The 17301-nt window shown below is 40.1% G+C and overlaps 1 protein-coding gene across 4 annotated transcripts in view; it reads right to left on the bottom strand.

The window, feature by feature from the left end:
* Positions 1-541: 541 nt before the first annotated feature.
* Positions 542-17301, bottom strand: part of LOC133441258 (LIM and calponin homology domains-containing protein 1-like) — a 32115-nt gene continuing 15355 nt past the window's right edge. Inside the window, exons 9-31 of one of the 4 annotated variants that reach the window (XM_061718613.1) lie at positions 16915-17116; positions 16508-16714; positions 15671-15982; positions 15251-15496; positions 13001-13258; positions 11447-11803; positions 10992-11315; positions 9518-9862; positions 9293-9328; positions 8585-8714; positions 8330-8487; positions 7281-8175; positions 5049-5360; positions 4255-4354; positions 4127-4152; positions 3814-3927; positions 3573-3665; positions 3246-3447; positions 3051-3150; positions 2541-2615; positions 2302-2410; positions 1991-2093; positions 542-1839 (exon numbers count right to left, since the gene is read on the bottom strand). In XM_061718613.1, coding sequence (XP_061574597.1) covers positions 1814-1839; positions 1991-2093; positions 2302-2410; positions 2541-2615; positions 3051-3150; positions 3246-3447; positions 3573-3665; positions 3814-3927; positions 4127-4152; positions 4255-4354; positions 5049-5360; positions 7281-8175; positions 8330-8487; positions 8585-8714; positions 9293-9328; positions 9518-9862; positions 10992-11315; positions 11447-11803; positions 13001-13258; positions 15251-15496; positions 15671-15982; positions 16508-16714; positions 16915-17116 — 4730 coding nt within the window. In that variant the 3' untranslated portion in view covers positions 542-1813. The remainder of the gene's footprint in view (positions 1840-1990; positions 2094-2301; positions 2411-2540; positions 2616-3050; positions 3151-3245; positions 3448-3572; positions 3666-3813; positions 3928-4126; positions 4153-4254; positions 4355-5048; positions 5361-7280; positions 8176-8329; positions 8488-8584; positions 8715-9292; positions 9329-9517; positions 9863-10991; positions 11316-11446; positions 11804-13000; positions 13259-15250; positions 15497-15670; positions 15983-16507; positions 16715-16914; positions 17117-17301) is intronic. The other 3 variants (XM_061718615.1, XM_061718614.1, XM_061718617.1) reach the window with 3 other exon arrangements.

Below are 17301 nucleotides of genomic sequence, written 5' to 3' on the forward strand. Positions count from 1 at the left end.
TCGATGGTTCCGGGGTAACAGGAGAACAGGCGACACGTCCATTTCTTCACTGATTTATCAGATTCTGAACGACAATTTCTAATCTTTCGCCCCATTGTTGCCATGCCTCTGAATTAAATGTACAAGACGTTTCTTCTGGGGTCATAATTTGGAGAATTTCATTGGTCACGAATGAGTAATGTGAGAAAGTGGAGACCAAATTTGAGTTATCAATCCAATCATTTTCTCCACTTCCTTTTTAAGGATTGCAGGGAACCGGCTAATCTCTCCCTCTACTACAATTTAGAGTTATCACTCAACCTCACAAGTATGTAATTTGTTTAATGGGAGGAGGCTTTATAATGCTGAGCAAGCCCTTCTTTTTTATACTCAGAAAAACCTATAAGCTGCACTAGAGTTGTTAGAGATTGCATGGGGATAAAGACAAAATATAATAAACATGTATTTCTTATGCTTATCTTTACTTTTCTTAAAATATAGGGTCATAACGTTGTTATCAATTTTAATTCACCAGGTTTAATTAAACAAGTAAATGAAAAAACCCATTTAAAATGTTTTATTGATAAACATACAGTTACTATAAAATACAACAAACTGAGCTCTGCTTTCTTGGGAGATGAAGATGCTTGTCAGGCGTCTGAACAGAGACAAAGCAAAACAAAGGAAAGTAATTCTCTGACGAGGCAACACTTGTGATAGAGGCAGATGAAGAGGTTTTAGGACACTAAATTGTCATAAAATGAAATAATTAAAAAGGGAAGCAGCAATCAATTTGTGTTCATTGGTTTAGTTCATAGGAGGAGTTGGAAGAGGACACAAGGTTATTAGGAAATGCTTGTTCATTTAACTTTTTCTTTTGCTGGTATGTAACTGTGCTTCAAGTCAAATCACACACTGCATTCATATCTATACATGTACATGGTCATAAAAGACAAACATACATTCATCGCACGTAAACAAGAACACACACACACACACACATAATGTGCCTAGACCCAAAGGTCAGAGTAAGCGTAAAATCCTCACCCCCTTGCATTCATTACATAAGGCACTGATATGCAGACAGTCTAAGAGAGGAAAGAAAAGCTAGAACATCCTAAGAGGAAAAATAATTAAAATCTAAAGAGTGAGTAATATTACTAAATAACATGCATTCTTATTCCTGTAAAATTAAATATTAAGAAAAACTGTGAGTTAGAGTCCCAAAACAAAGAAATAATCATAAAAACTTGCAACATAAAAGACAGATCAACTTCCACTGTTGAAAAAGAAAGAACTCACTGTCCATCTGAGCAATACTCACAATAACTTATATAATAACTTTTTTCATGCAAAACTGTAAACACAAAGCCAAAAAGGAAGTTTACAATGTGTAAGGCATTAAAAAGGTCAAGCTACTTCAGTTTATCCCACCTGAACCACTTTGTATCATACTTAGAGAGTGCAGAAGCAGAAGAAGCAACATGTTTAGCTCATGACGGAGAAGATCATGGGATGGATGTGCAAAGGCTTAAACATGGTGTTTTCTCGATTATATCCATGCAGCACATATCCAAAAGACTTGTATACATGTGTTTAGTTAAGAAGTACATCAACTGTACTGTGTGAGTAAGTCCACGTGTCAGTCCAGTTGGTCTGTCAGGAACAATAATCTAAGCTGTTTTGTGCATTTCTGCAAAACAAAGAACAATTCTAAGATTCTGAAAATTCCAAGATTTTTCCAGATTTTCCAGTATGTGACGCCAGGTTCTACAATTGTTCTCTGTCCGATATTCCCCCTAGATGGTAAGGATCCGGTGGCGAAAAAAGATCATCATAGTGTGGTGGGCTGACCTCTGCCTGCAAACAAACAAAATACATTCTGTTTTCAACACCAAAACCCTTTGATCTTAATTGTAAAAACATACAATTATAGTAAAAGTAGTGGTGTATTCTTACATCTGTTGTAAGAGGAAACACGTCTAACAGCCTGTTTTTTATGTGTTCTCACCCCGAGATGCAATGTAGCACTCATGACAGCTCAGCAGTCCGTTGCGGATCCGTACGTCTGTCCCTGCCGATGCGTCACCCAGCTGCCCTTTGCACACGCCACACTGAGGACAGAAATACAAACATAAGAGCCAACAGTTTTTAGAAATTGAACAAGTATCTTTATTAACTAATTTTTTCTCCCATGATCTATACATGTACTTCCTCATGGGTAAATATGATGTACCAAATGTTTGCACATCCACATGTTGAATGATGCCTTTGTGAAGATTTTCCAAATGATTGTACGCATGTGCTGCTATAAAACCGCACCTTGAAACACTGCATGTGGAAAAACAGTCCCAGAGTATCAATGATCATTGCAGCTCCTTTTCCCAGAGGTTGCGAGCAGCCTGAACACAGTCGCTTTCCACTAACACACCTGCACAAAGACGCGCAGAGAACAGTTACTCCAATAAAAGCACTGCCTTCCCATATGAATACACCTATTGATTTCTAGTAAGCTATCAGATACTTATTTGTTTATACCACATGTGTGCTCACATCCTTACCTGCTAGGTGACGGAGGCTGAGTTGCTGGCAGGGAGGACTGTGGTTTACTTGTTACACCGTCATGTGATCCGGACCTGAGTTACATAATTAATTAAGGAGGTGATATTAGAAACAGTATTTGGTGAATTCATGAGTGTATTTATAAGATATATCAGTGTTTAACTGTAAAACAATGTAATATTTCCTTTCGTATATGGGTGCACGTTTATGTTAAAATGTGCTTCATACATAATTTATTTGGGCAGCTGTTCTTGCTATGCTGCTGATCAAAAGATGTGGTTTTTTGGTTGAAAATAAAGCTGTTTTTTTTTTCTCAAGGGAAAACATGTTGTTGAATCTCACTAAGACTATTCTGCTTTTTTAGTTCGTCAGAAGGGCTCAGAAATGATTACCTGTATAGCAGAAACATTTTTTAGGGTATAAAACATGTTAACAGCTTTAACAGCTATTTATTTTCTATTAAAATTGTGACCTTACGGCAGCACATAACAGCACTGATTTACACACACCTTTTAACAGTTTCTGTTTGGATCTGTTCAAGGTTGCGATCCAGGGAGGCTGTTTTCCACAGTTCAGACTTTTTTGAAGGTTCGCCATCACATGAAGAATCTGGAAAAAGTAGCGTGTAAAATGATGAGTGAGACGTGCATAAACACATATGGGCACCTTCACCGTATCACTGAGGGCATTTGTATCACGCTCACCCTGGAAGAAATGCAACTTTGATGAATGCTGGCCCTCGCTGCCTGTGGAGGTTTTTTGTCCGTTCTGCTGCGGCGGCACACTTCCTCCTCTTGTGTCATTGGTTTCTGGGGCAGACGTAGCAGTCGCTGTGTGTCCTGACTGCTGGTGCAACAAACCAGTGGGACTGAGGGGTGCGACGGTCTCCTCTAGAATCCGCCTCTCCTGGAAGAAGTACCATAGTTACCAAAAAACAAGGAGAAAAATGTACCGTAAGATAAACAAACCAGGAATCACTGATTTTTTTATTTTTATTTATTTTTTATTTTATTAATCGGAGCTTGTTGTACCTCTTCATTGTGCTTCCTCTCCTCCTCCGCCACCTCCAGCTGTGCTTTCTCCCACTCCTTCTTCAGCTTCTCTTGTTCTTTTTGGTATTGTTCCTGAGGAGAAATTCAACTTCAATTTAACCACTACACACATACAAACACTATTACACACAAAAAATACACCCATAGATACACACACATCCAGTAAGTGGCTCCTGTTTTCTGCAAAGCATTCGCGGAGCCATGCACATACAGACAGTACCTGTAGGAGGCGTTCCTGCTCCTGTTGCCACCTTTCCAAGCGTGTACGCTCCTCATTGGGGTCCCAGACCCAGTGATTAACACGTTTAGCCAAGTTCAACATGGGGGTCTCAATCTACCCAGACCCAACCAACAATCACACAAACACACATATATACGGACCAAAAGGGACAGAAAGAAAGGAAAGGTGAAGATACATGTCTGACTACAGCAAGTACAGTGACCACTGAAGACAAGAGGGTCAAAGGAGGATCAAAATTGAGGGATGAAGTAGAAGCACAGAGAAGGAACTGGAGTTGCTCTGAGATACTCACAGTCACACTGCTCTCCTCAAGTCCCTCTGTGGAACAGGACACACACACACAAACACGTTAAAAACAATTACAACTACTAAGACACAGAATACAGAGTATATCCAGAGAATTAAACTAAATGTTTTTACCCGTGACGGTGGGGGAATAGACTTGCATACTGCTGGGAGACGCAGCTGGCTGAGTATTTTCCTGCTCCACTGGTGCCCCGAACAACCCAGCGCTCTCGGCCTAAAGGTTGAATTTTTAACAAAATTGAAGAGACTTTTGAAACTGAATGTGCTCTCAGGATGTCTTTGAATATTTTAACAAAATTAAATGAAGTACAAATCCGACTTTTCTGCTGATCCTTTAAATTCAATGTTTGCGCTACAAGCAGGCGCTGGTTTCTGCCCATGTAAATGTCTAGTAAAATGCACTAGAAGAAGGACGTAACTTGCTTTACATAAAAGATCCATTACAGGATAGGAATTCAAGATTGAGGTCAGGTCCACGTTGCTCATCCATAGAGGATTTTTCAAAAAGGTTCTCTACTTGAAATATCAATTTAAAATTTGTTGGGGATTGCTAAATGCAAATAAAATAGGCCAGATGTTTCCAAGATCATAGATTGAAGTTTCATTGCAATATTTTAATTTAGTGATTGCTTGCAATTAGGAGACACTAACCAGAGACTCACTGTGATGGAGTATTCTTGAAAAACATACTTTTTTCTGTCTTTCAACCCACATTGATATTTAGATACAGATTTAGTACAGATTTTAGAGTACAGACATTACAACCACCAGATTTGATGACGTACTTGGATTCAAGTCTATACTGGCTAAAAAACATATTCAGAAATCTACAAATCAGCTAATTTGATAGGAATGTAAACAAAGTGCAGTCTTGTTGTTTTTTTTAAACAAGCCACATCTACTATTACCTGTTTAGTGCTCTGGATATCCGGGTGAAGTGGCTCCACACAGGTCTGAGTGAGTTCTGTCACAATGGTGGTTTTGATGATGCAGTTGCGTCCTCCAATCAGAGAGCTGATGGCAGAAGCAGAGGATGGTGTAGATGTATCAGTCTGTGGAGATGCCACCTGCTCTGCAGTCTGTGGACTTCCCACAGCCTCCTCTGGAGGAGGATCTTCTTCCACCTGCTTGGAGGAAACAACTTCCTGAGGGGAGGTAGGCGGCGAGGAAGCAGTGAAGTCCTCGGTTGCCTCTCCGTTCACTCGCACCAACCCATCCATCTGAACAGCAGACAAAAGCTACATGTTACTTTTACCCCCAAGTAATATCTATAAATAGAATACAATAGTTTAATGAAAAAGTTAAGGATTATATCATTCGTTCATACATAAAAATTGGTACATGGTGCACACATTATAGATTATAAATATGAGTCATCTATACAGGATATACAGTATACAGGCTTAACCCTTTAGGGCCTGACATATTAAATAACAAAAATTTAAATCAAAAAGATTTCTAATTTAACAATTTCAAAGTAAATATTTTTCTTATCATTATGAATCCATGGATAAGGAATTTTTTTTTTTAAATAATTCTTTGGTTTGTTTAAAACCTTTTTTTCTTTTTTGATTGTGGGGGTGCTACAGAGATTTCAGAAATTCTGGGGTTCAGTAAAAAGAACATCCGCATTCATGTATTCAATATGGGAAAAGGAGGCAGGTCTATATTGTCAAGACATATTAATGTTTATTAAGGTAAAAAATTATTCCAAATGTTCTTTATATTGCTGTTAACTCTTGTTTTACAGCAGCTTCATATTAAATGTGCCTACAATAGCAATGATACTTGTGGTGATACATACATTATATACTCATAAATCCTTATTGGCTTATAAATACACTAAAATGTGCCATAAATCCTAAACTGCCAATTTAATAATATAAATTAATCTATATTCAAGAAAATACATTCTAAATTGGTATACTATTTGTTCAACGATGTGAACAAAAAGGAAAGATCAGGTTTTTAGGGAGAGTTTGGTCTAAAGTTGTGGGTTAGCCTTTTCTATCTATGGGTTCTTACTAAAGTGAAACCCTATCCCTCCCTGGCAAAAGTAATTTGTTTTTGTCACGTCTCAGTTGGTTTAAACCCATATTTTCTGCGACGCCTGCAATTGGCTCAGAACACAGCAGCTCATCTTTTTACTGGCACCAAGAAGCGTGATCACATATAACATAATAACTTCAGCATCCCTCCATCAGCTCCCCATCTGATTCCAAACAGAGTTTTATTGTCTAATTTGATTGTCTTATTTTAATGTTTGAAATGGATTGGCACCTTCTTATTGGACAGATCTTTTACACATCCACGCACCAGTAAGGGCCCTGCCGTCAACCGGTCAGTTGCTTCTAGCTGATCAAGATTAAAACATGGAGGCAGTGGCAACCTCAAGGCTGTAGAATGGCTTGCAATTTCATATTCACACTGCTCAAACCTTAGATATGTTCAAGTCACCGTTAAAAAAAGACATACAGTATTCTCTTTGGTTTTCAATTCTGAGTAAAGTATGACACAGACCTTTTGATTTATTGTTTTATTGTTTATTGTGCTATATACTTAAATTTGACCTTGACCTTAAATTCTTAGATTAGGTACAGATGGTGACAACATTTATTTTTGTCTTCTTCGTTTTTCCGACTTGCTAAGACCTTCTGGACAATTGTCTTAAATAGTAAGGGCTTCCCACTCTCCTTTCTCGCGTACCTACTCAAAAGTTTAAAATTCAATCACAATACTTGGTACCTGGCACACAAACTACAGAACATAATTATGAGTCATCGATCCAGAAAAAGATATCTCTATTTGTTTGTATTAAATATGAGGAAATGGGTCAAATGTAGAGAATTACTTCTAAGTCAGTTGTAGATTAAAATCATTGTTTATGTATTTATCATAAGTACGTTTTTTGAAAAATACGAAGACTTGAACGGGTTTCTCATGTAATGTGTTCCCAAAATGTATGAGAAAAAAACGAAAAGCATTTTAGTAAATTACTGTCATGTTAAGTTAAGATGGTTAAAGTACAACTGAGTACACATAAGTAAGTTAAACCCAACTCCTATGAACATAAGCACAAATGATGAGGTCGAATAATAACTATAATATTCTAGTCTGTTGCGACGGATGTGGAGGCCTACCTTGATGGGTTTATGTCCAGAGGCCGTGCTGCTGGGCTGGCAGTAGGGCTTGGCCACCAGCAGGGGGACAGGTCTGGTAGGTGCAGGTGCAGGTGAAGATGCAGGTGCAGATGCAGATGCAGGTGCATGTGCAGGTGCAGGTGCAGGTGCAGATGCAGGTGCAGATGCGGGTGCAGGTGCAGGTGCAGGTGCAGGTGCAGGTGCAGGTGCAGATGCAGATGCAGATGCAGATGCAGGTGCAGATGCAGGTGCAGGTGCAGGTGCAGGTACAGGTGCAAGTGCATGTGCAGGTGCAGATGCGGGTGCATGTGCAGGTGCAGGTGTAAGTGGAGAAGAAGAGAGCATGTGTGCGGGCTGTGTCGGCAGAGGATCCGTTTGTTCATCCTGAGATGAAGTATGTTTGATCTGGGGCTGTGCTTCCTCTGTAATTGGTTGTTTCTGCTTTGTAGCTGGAGACTCTGTTGGTCGGGCTGGTGGTTCATGCAGCTGTGGGGACTGAGGCGGTATGTCCTGAGAGTTTGTGTCTGCAGAAAGTGGGCTGTTTGATGCTGTAGAGCTAGTGGTGACGGTGAACGACCCCTCTTGTTCTTGAGATGATGCCTCTGTCTCTGTGTCGTCAGGTTTTGTGCATTTCTCATTTATTTCAACAGTTAATTCTGGTTTGTGCAGGTGCTCCATCACCTCTGAGTGATTAATGGGTGACGCTGGTTTGTGCTCCTGTTCTACCAAGTTCAGCTCTTGTTTGGGTTTTAAGGTTGATCTGGGTAGCTTTAGGCTGTCCAGTGTTGCATCGCTGATGGTGAAGCGGAGAGCGTAACGCTGCAAAACCACGGCTGCCTCCTCTGGAGTTGCTGCATTCCTGTAAGCCTCACACAACTCAGCTTCTCTGCGCTCCCTTGAAAAAATGAACATAGGTAAAAACAATGAGGCGTGACAACAGCATTTGTCAAAACCACCTTATTTCACTGAATATTATGTTTGAGGACAAATTTAAAAACACTAAAAAGAGGTTCTTCTCACGCTAAAGACAACATCAGAAACATCCTTACTTGTCTTCCACAATCTCTTTGTAAGTTTTAATGCTTTTCCTTTTATTTCCGTCGCCTCCCTCCTCCTTCATCCATTTCTCTATTTTCTTCCTCTCCTCCTCTTTTTTGATTAGCTCCTGTGATGCACTGCGGCGTCGACTCTTCCAACGCGCCAAGTCCTGTCACAGATTCACAGAATTAATTTGGGTTAATTCAGTTACATCAATGGACCATGAACAATGTCCTACTTTACTTCGATACTATAAAGTCCCTTACATCCTGCCAGTGATCCTCCTCTTCTTGGAAACTGTTGTACTGCTCGAGCATTCGTTCATATCTGGATTGGCTCAGTGATGGCAAGTTTCCGGCCTCTTCCTCATTAACCATGTCACTCATACTCACACTCCTACAATGTAAGAAGCCATAAATATGTTGGTTGTTTTTTTTCAAATTTTTCAACTCAGTTTTTCATCAAATCAGTCACTAATGCTTGTAACATAAAATTTCAAACATGCATCTGCCATAAAAAAAACAACATGATGCATCACTAAAACGCAGCAGAACAAAAATAATAAGAAAGCAATTTGACATCTAACAATGGTTTCTTGGCAAACATATTTTTTAAGATAAGATGAGACAACATACATCTTCTACATAGGTAGTAAATGTATATATTAGTTGTGTATATGCTCCATTGCTGGTCCTTTACTTTAAAAGGGAAGTTGGGAAACACAGGAGGTCAAAAGATTCTTGTAGAGACGCCTGTTAGTATTTCAACGATGAAGTTAAAAGAGAAAAAGCAGCACACAAGATAAACTTCACAATGAAATGTTTGATGTTATGACATGACGAACAGCGATGTGCATCATGTTGGCATGTATGCAGTTCTGACACGGTTTTGGACTGAACTCTTGAAATATGGCGTGCAGAGCACATATTCGTCGTCATGCAGAAGCTCTTACAGATTCAGTTGTAAACACTTACTCGTTGTCTAAGAGAAAAGCAACTCGGCGGCTCACCCTACAACAACAGCAGATTATAGAGTGAAGACAGGTACTGGCGGACTTCACACATGAGGTGTAGTCACTCACGGGTATTTACAGATATCAGGATTACAGGTTAATTCAAAAGACACTGGGAGATACTGTCCTGTTTAGGGGTTAAAAGAGAAGGAAAGTAGTGAAGAAACATGCAAAAGTGGCATCTCACATCCTTGGAGGTAGTTCATCCTCCAGCCCAAAGGGTTTCTTTTGTGGTTTTTCATTAACATCCCTCTTTTTCTCCTCCACCTCAGCTTTCTCCTCCAGTCTCTGCCCCTCCAACTCTGGCCCTTCTCCACTCATCTGGAGGGAAGGAGCAGGACTGGGTTGAGATATGAGTGAAGGACAAGAGGGGGGTTCAGGCCCCCCGCTGACATCAGTGTCAGGTAGAGTCCCCAGATCTCCCTTTTCTTGCTTGTCCTCCTCTCGTCTGTCCCTCATCCTGGGACATGTGGGACTGGTTAGGGCTTTGGGGGTCGGGGCTTGATGTTCTGCTGCCATGGTTACAATGTTGCTGAAACAACGATCCAGTGACAAGGCCAGAATTAACGGGAAATATGCTTAAAGAGTAAATAAAACCACTTTAATGTATTAAAGACTGCAGCTGAACTGCTCTGCTCTGAGGGCAAGGGACACTCGGAGAGCCTCAGCAGAATCAGTTCACTTAAATTTAAAAAAATAAATTCTTACACGTTTTATGGTAGCTAATTTTGAAGATTTCTTTTTTTCCAAGTTTTTGAGAAGTCATAGATCTTTAATGTCTGTCTCATCATCACTACGGTAAAGGTGGTTGGCGACTAAGTACAAAATACAGTTTATTTTGAACTCTGAAGAGAGACTTTCATTCTGTCGTTTTAGTTCATATTTATTTCAACACTTGCAAAAATAAGGATACCATAAACCACCCAAAACATATTTTCATAGTAATGTCTTTGAGAAAGTTCTTGTTGTGTAATAACCTTTTTCTGAGTACTTTTAGTACATTTTCAATTCAACAAGCAAAAATGTGTTTGTCAATTCAGCAAATATGGGGGCTTTAGGAGAGTTTCTTTCCCCTAAAATTAGTACCAAATTACTTATCTCCATAAAATGTTTGGGGCAATCATTGAATGCTTACATATCTGTTAAAGTGTCTGTTTTGTGTGTTTTTCATTAACACTTCAGAGTAAACCAGCAGCAGTTGATTTGTACATAAAATGCAACGATAACACCCAGCTGTTTCATACTCAAACAGAACGTAACAACCAATATCATTCCCAAGCAAGCTAAAGATAAACATCATATATAAAAAGAAAAGAATAAATAATAAAAATAAAGATTAGTCCAAACAAAGCACAAGTCGAGCCAAATTATGTGGGAAACAGAGCTGCAAAGTTCTGACTAAAACAATTATAAATGTATCAGTCCTTTTGCAGAATTGAAGCCACATCAGGGATCAAGTCATAGATATTAACACATGCCAACAGAGAACCTAAACCACACAAGACTGTCACATCAGGACCAACTCAAAAACACCAAAAAACATCCTGAGGTTAGTGCCTCAAGTCATTTAAAGTACTCATGATCACAAATCCTCTAGTCTGTGTTAATTGTGGTAGTTGAGTCACAGCACACCCTTGGCTTCATTCCAGCACAATAAATACCTGGCTCTGTCCAGCCTCTCTGTGAGTTTAGGTCTGCTCTGTAGCGGCTTCGTGGCAGACGTTGGGCTGACGTTACATTTGACCGACCCCGGTACAGGGAGAAACTGATTGAAGGACTGATTTGTTTTGACCACGGTTGATTTTTGGAACAATCTGGTCCTTCGAGCCATCATGTCATCTTTCTCCAGGTCAGGCACAGACTCATCTTGATCAGAATCATTTCCATCATAGTCAGCCTCGGTGTGAGAAGTTGCCTTCATCACTGTGAACTCACGTTCTTGCTGAGGTGTTTCCACAGGAACTTTGGGATGCAGATGCTCCGCTCTGAGGCAAAAAAGGTCTACAAATGAAACAACTAAAAGCCAAGCAGAACAATCTCAGAAGAAGCAAACATGGCATGGATTCAGTGACTCCTGAACCGCGTCAGACACAGTGACGTTCAAATCTCAGCCCACCTGAAGCCCAAATTCTTGCTTCTGTCTGCCTGCACGTTCTTTTTGTTCCGCGGAGCAGCGTCAACGGTGACTTCACCTAGTGTGCAGCGCTTGGTGCCAGGCAGAGGCAAGAAACGGTTGTAAGTGGATGGAGCAGAGCTTTGTTTGTGGAAAACTCCTGTCCTCCTCGCCATCATGTCGTCCTTCTGAAGATCTGGGACTCTCTCCTCTTCGTCTTCCTCATCCTCCTCCATTCTTCGTTCATATTCAGCGAGCCGGGCATCTAGCTCAGCGACGGTAGGGGTGGCCTCAGGCGTCCAGGGTTGAAGGTGCGCAGAAGTAGAGGAAGACTGATTGGGCTCAGCTTCATCTATGTGGCTGTTGTAGTATTGCGTAAAGCACAAACCACAGCAACAAAGATGTTCAATACTTCTAAATCATTGCTAAAACTGTTGCAAAATCCAGGTGAACATACAGAACAGCAGAGTACAGAAGTAAAGGACATTCCAAAAAGGTAAAAAAAAACATTACATTTGTGTTTCTTCAAACTAGGGCTGGGCGATTTTGGACAAAAATAAAATCCAGATTTTTTTCTCTGAAAACCCGATTTTCGATTTCGATTTTTTTGGTAAAACTACAAAAGACTATGGAATAAATTGTTTAAAATATTTTATCTTTATTTTTAAAGAAAAATAGCAAACAAATTTCCCTATTGGGAATGAAGTGCAATTGAAAGATACTGTTAATCCTCCTTGAGTTTAATAAAGTGACAACATTTACAATTTTCTTGACCAAACAAAGATGACTAGACGAGCTCTGTCTGTAATGCAGCCAGCTGCAAAAAAGGAAAATCGATTTTCCGATTTTCCTTTTTTAACATCGATTTTGATTCTATAAATCCGATTTAGATTTAAAATTGATTAATCGCACAGCCCTACTTCAAACTCTAAGTGAGGGAAAACTGAAACAAACTACATAAATGCACCAATGGTGCACTCATTAAGCTCAAGCTGAATATCAGAAGCTTAAAACAATGTTTAAGACAATGATGTACATTTGAGAGGCATTTTATGGATCTTTTTAATAGCTAGAAGAGAATAGCAGCAAATAAGAAGAGGGCGGGGGGCATTTTATGTACATTGTAGATTTCAAAGGAAAGCTGATATTTGAGTTTTAATAAAATCCACACACATATTAAATGTAACACTGGTTAACATTGGTTATGGAGGTGTGGCTATGATATCTTCTGAACTGAATCCTTTCTTGTTGATGCTCTCTGGTAAACTATGCTGGTTAACTTATTTAGCTCTGTATTGATGCAGGTTTGTGTACCAGCAAATCAGTACAACGGATAAGTGAATTGAATCTGCCTAAAATAATAACTCAAATCAGAGTAATAAGGGTTTGAAAAGTAAAAGAAACTGCAGACAAATGCAATTCAGATGACTGTCTCAATAAGCGCTGCCGTGGAAAAGGGCCTATTGGTCGTCAGGGCAGTCCAGACTCAGAGTAACAAGGGCAACTTTGGGTTTGAGCCACCGATGTAAGCCGTCTTGTATTTGGCCTCGTCCATACCTGCGTTCCCGCTCTGAAAGCTGGGAGCCCAGGCCAATGGTAGGCATGGCTACCGTTGCCTTGGAAAGGAGTCGTCTAAGCAACTTTGTCTCCTCCCCTTCACTTGACATGACTGTGTCTACAGGCTGCTGGATCTCAGTCACACCACCAAAGGTCACAACTTTGCTGTGACCTCGTCCAGCCTTTGCTGATCCGCCGCGAGGGCTTCCATAATTTTTCTCCAGACAAGCCTGACACATAGTTGCTGGTCTATCCTCACTGTAAATGCAGTCTCACCCATTTAGACAGGCCCACAAACACACATACGGACACAAACAACAACCAGCAAAAGAGCAAAGGGGAAAAAAGAAACAAGGTGGAAAACAAATCATGAACAGGAAGATCAGACTGTGAAGACAAAGGAAGGATGATGTTAGAATGTCGGGTCAGACGGGAAGTATGGATGGACAGAAAGAGGACAAAGCATGCTGTTGTGTATTTGGATCACTTCAGCACACAGAAACACACTTAGCATTTTATCTTCTCTTCTGTAGGTAGCCACATTTTCCTACTCAGTGCTGCTCCTCTGGGAACACAAAACACTCTTTATCCTTTCCCTCATGGCCTAATGACATCAGCATAGAGAAAAGAAAAGAAAGCCGAAGCAGCACCCACAGCCAACAGTCGTCCTTTTTCTTTTTTTTCCTGGTCACACACAAACACACTGTCTCATACACATCGGCCAATTCCCTGCTCTGTTTCAATGCCAGTCAAAGGAGAATAGAGACGGCTGAATCGCACAATAATGAGGAGAAAAGAAACAAGAGATGAGAACACGAGAATACCGCAAAGAGGTAAAACTGAAGCATTTATCTCCAGTAGAGGGAGATGTAAAGACCATTTATTTACAAGGAACACAGCTATTTTGTCAACCGAATAATTGTTTAAGAAACAAAGTTCTTCTTCCTCTTATATTTGAATGATTTTTTGTTTCTTTGTTCATCTATGACTAAACTGAATAGGTTTGTTTTGTGGAAAAACATTTACCTTGAGATTTGAAAGTATAATGCGTAGAATTTTTTTTTTTAAATGAGAGCAAATAACCAAATGATTAATGGATCAAGAAAAAGATAAACAGATTACTAAATTCCTAAGCTGCAGATGCAACTACTCCTGCAGACGGAATAATCTGTTTATTCATTCCCAATTATAAAAGACAAGAAAATATAAGTAATATCTTTATTTGTTGTTGTTCATGCTCTGACTGGGTCATCATAAAAAACAGAAAGTACAGATTTAACAGCTTTACCTAAATATAAATGAAATTAAATGCTCTCATAAGTGGGACTAAAAATGTTCACAAAACAGTATGCTTTATTTAATCTACAAACTAAGAAAAAATATTGCATTTATTCCTCGCTTAAGTGTTTCCTTTTTTAAATTGCTTATTAAACATTATTTTTATTATTCAATCAATGTATTATATAGCTTGTATGATGGAAAAATGTAAATTGGGTCTTACAAAAGCTCGAGCAAACATTTTAACACTCAACAAAATAATGCTGGGGTTAATAAATGACTGGGTGTTTGACTTATTGGTGTGCTTATGTTTGTCCAATTAAAACAAGTTCTATGTAACAATAATATCTGTTCTGTACAATAACTGCACCATAACCTGCTAAATTATTGCTTTAACATTAATTAATTTTCCTCTCTATTGTTATCATTCTGTCTCTATATCACTGTAATCTGTGATCAAAATCACTGAATATTCACTCATTCCCATATAATTCTTGAATAAGCATCCCATTCAGCGCTCAACCATATGAATTACAAACTGAAAAACAAGTTACACAAATAGGTCTTACCGAACTCTTAAAAACAGATATTCCCTGCTTCTTGCCAAAAAGAAAGAATTCCTCTAAGTGGTTTGGTGTAAATCTCCCTATTATGCCATTCTGCATCACAAAACTGTTACAAAAAAAAGCTGTCATGTTTCCACCAATTTATGAATTATAGTGGTGTATTGAGGATTCAACAAGTAGCCAGTCTGGAGAGTGTTTTAAAAGATGAAAAATATTTTAAATGAATAAATGAAGACCTTTAGGTTGTAACTTTGCATGGAAAACCTCTGTGTAGATTAATGACCCTTGTGTGTAGTGACTGCAAGACATCTAAACACACCACACACCAGCTTACAGCAGCGTTAAATGCATTGTACTGCATGGGTGCTCAGAGTGTGAGTGTGAGTGTGAGTGTGTGTCGGGGCACCTTGGTTCAGTCATCTTGAGTCTCTCCCACTTCTGCACATCTGCCTGGCTCATGCTGGATGAAACAATGTTCATTGGTCCATCCCTCTGAGAGAAGGGCCTACTCTCAGCCCGCCTATGAGCCAGGTCATCCCTCTGTTTATTAGGTATAACCTTTGCCTCCTCTCCCTCACTCTCTTCTTTCACATCTTCCTTCAGAAAGGGGTTGTCTCTGCGAGTAAGGATGTTAGGGACGTCTTCCTTTACACTGTCCAATCACAGAGCCGGAACAGAGGCATCATGTGGCACATGTTACCCATTAAAGCAGAGACCAAAGACATGATAAGCCACAAGCCAATGAGAAAATGAGAAATTTAGAATCAGTAAGAGGTGTTGGGATGAAAAAAATTAAATCAAATCAAATCAAATGAACAACGCTAACCTGATATCTTTCTCCCGCAGTGTTTGCTGGGAGGCTTGTCTGATTCCCTCCCAGCGCTCCCGGTCTTTGTTGCTGCACACAGGAGATGGAACAAACTGATGCACATTGGGAACAACAGGCCGGTGATGAGCTCGCCTGGATGCCAGATCATCTCTGTGAACATCTGGAACTTTCCGTTTCTCTGCTTCCTCTTCACCATCAGAGGAATCCCACGCAGATTTATGCGAGTTTAGAAAGTCATTATCGCAGCGAAGGATGATATTCGGGGATGGTGACCTCACTTCCTTTTCCTCTACTGCGGGACTGCTGGGACTGAAGATGGATGGATGGTGTCGCAAGGTCATTTCAGAGAAGATTACAAATCCACCGTACCATTTTTTTAAACAGAAACAGCAACGTGCAGGTTTGACTTGACGTGTGGCTTAAAATATAGGCAGCTTAGTCTGACTGGTCAGTCAACATTTTCCGTCAGATGCTTTGTTAAATCTTTAAGAAAGTCTGCAAATTTCACACAATCCAAAGCAGATACTTAGTTAGGGGACAGCACTGTTCATTTAACCTCTATCACAAGACTCATAACCTTTTGTACACATCTCTTTCCCATTTTACCAGCAATAAATCAGTCTGCTTCCAGCCTCAACACATGCCAAGATGCTATGACCCAAAAGTCACCACAAAGATGAAATACGACTTCACTCAGCACAAGTGTCACTCCGCAGCAGTGTAAGTGGAGCAGAAACTATAAACTTGCCAACACAACTTGCTGTTAGAGAATGCAAACAATGGGGAAGAACCACTGCTTGAGCAGCACCAGCTCTCATGCCTGCCCTCCCTGACCTGCTATAGCGAACAGCAGCAGGAAGAACTTTGATTCCCGCCTTCTCCAACTTCTGCAACCTCCTCTGCGCCAACAGTTCCTGGGTGTCCACCTCCTCTTCCTGTTTTAGTTTTTCACCATTGTTCTCGACTGCCCAAGTGACAGTCTTGAGAGTTTTCTGGTGCAGTCCAGGGTTTTTGCTTTGTTCTGGATTGGCTTGAGAGTGACTGGGGAACGGCGTATGAAGGCAGGAAAAGATCAGGGATGAAGAATGTTATGTTTCTGTACATCCATGTTTGTGTTCTTACCGTTTTTCTTTTTCTTTCACACAACCCTTTCAGCTCAGTTTTGGATTTTGTGTTTAGGTCTTAAAAACTTAGGGGCCATGTACATTTTAAAGACTGCTTAAGAGCGTGTTGGTCATTACCTCCGCTGTTCTAGCTCTTCTGTATGTTTTTTTCTCCGTGGGGTCGGGATGTAAGCGCTGGCGTTGGTTCGATTAGGGAGGAACTGGTTGAAGGGAATGGAGCTTCTTGATTCACCGCTGGCAGTCCGTCTCGCCAACATGTCATCCTTCCGCACATCTGGCTTCCTGCCGGCGGCATCAGCCTCAGAGTCGCTTCCTCGCCCTGCAGTTCGTGTCAGATAGGAAAATGTGTCCTCATCTCAGCAGAACCGTACCACCTAACACTAGTTACTGCTCTCTCTATTTACCCAAATAGTAACATTGTTTGGATACACTGACCTTCAAAATAAAATAAGGATTAGTACCAATTTTTAGTATAAGTAAAATCAAATGCCATTATCAAAGTAA

This window comes from Cololabis saira, chromosome 1 (genome assembly GCF_033807715.1).
Source record: "Cololabis saira isolate AMF1-May2022 chromosome 1, fColSai1.1, whole genome shotgun sequence".
NCBI classification, from domain to species: Eukaryota; Metazoa; Chordata; class Actinopteri; order Beloniformes; family Belonidae; genus Cololabis; species Cololabis saira.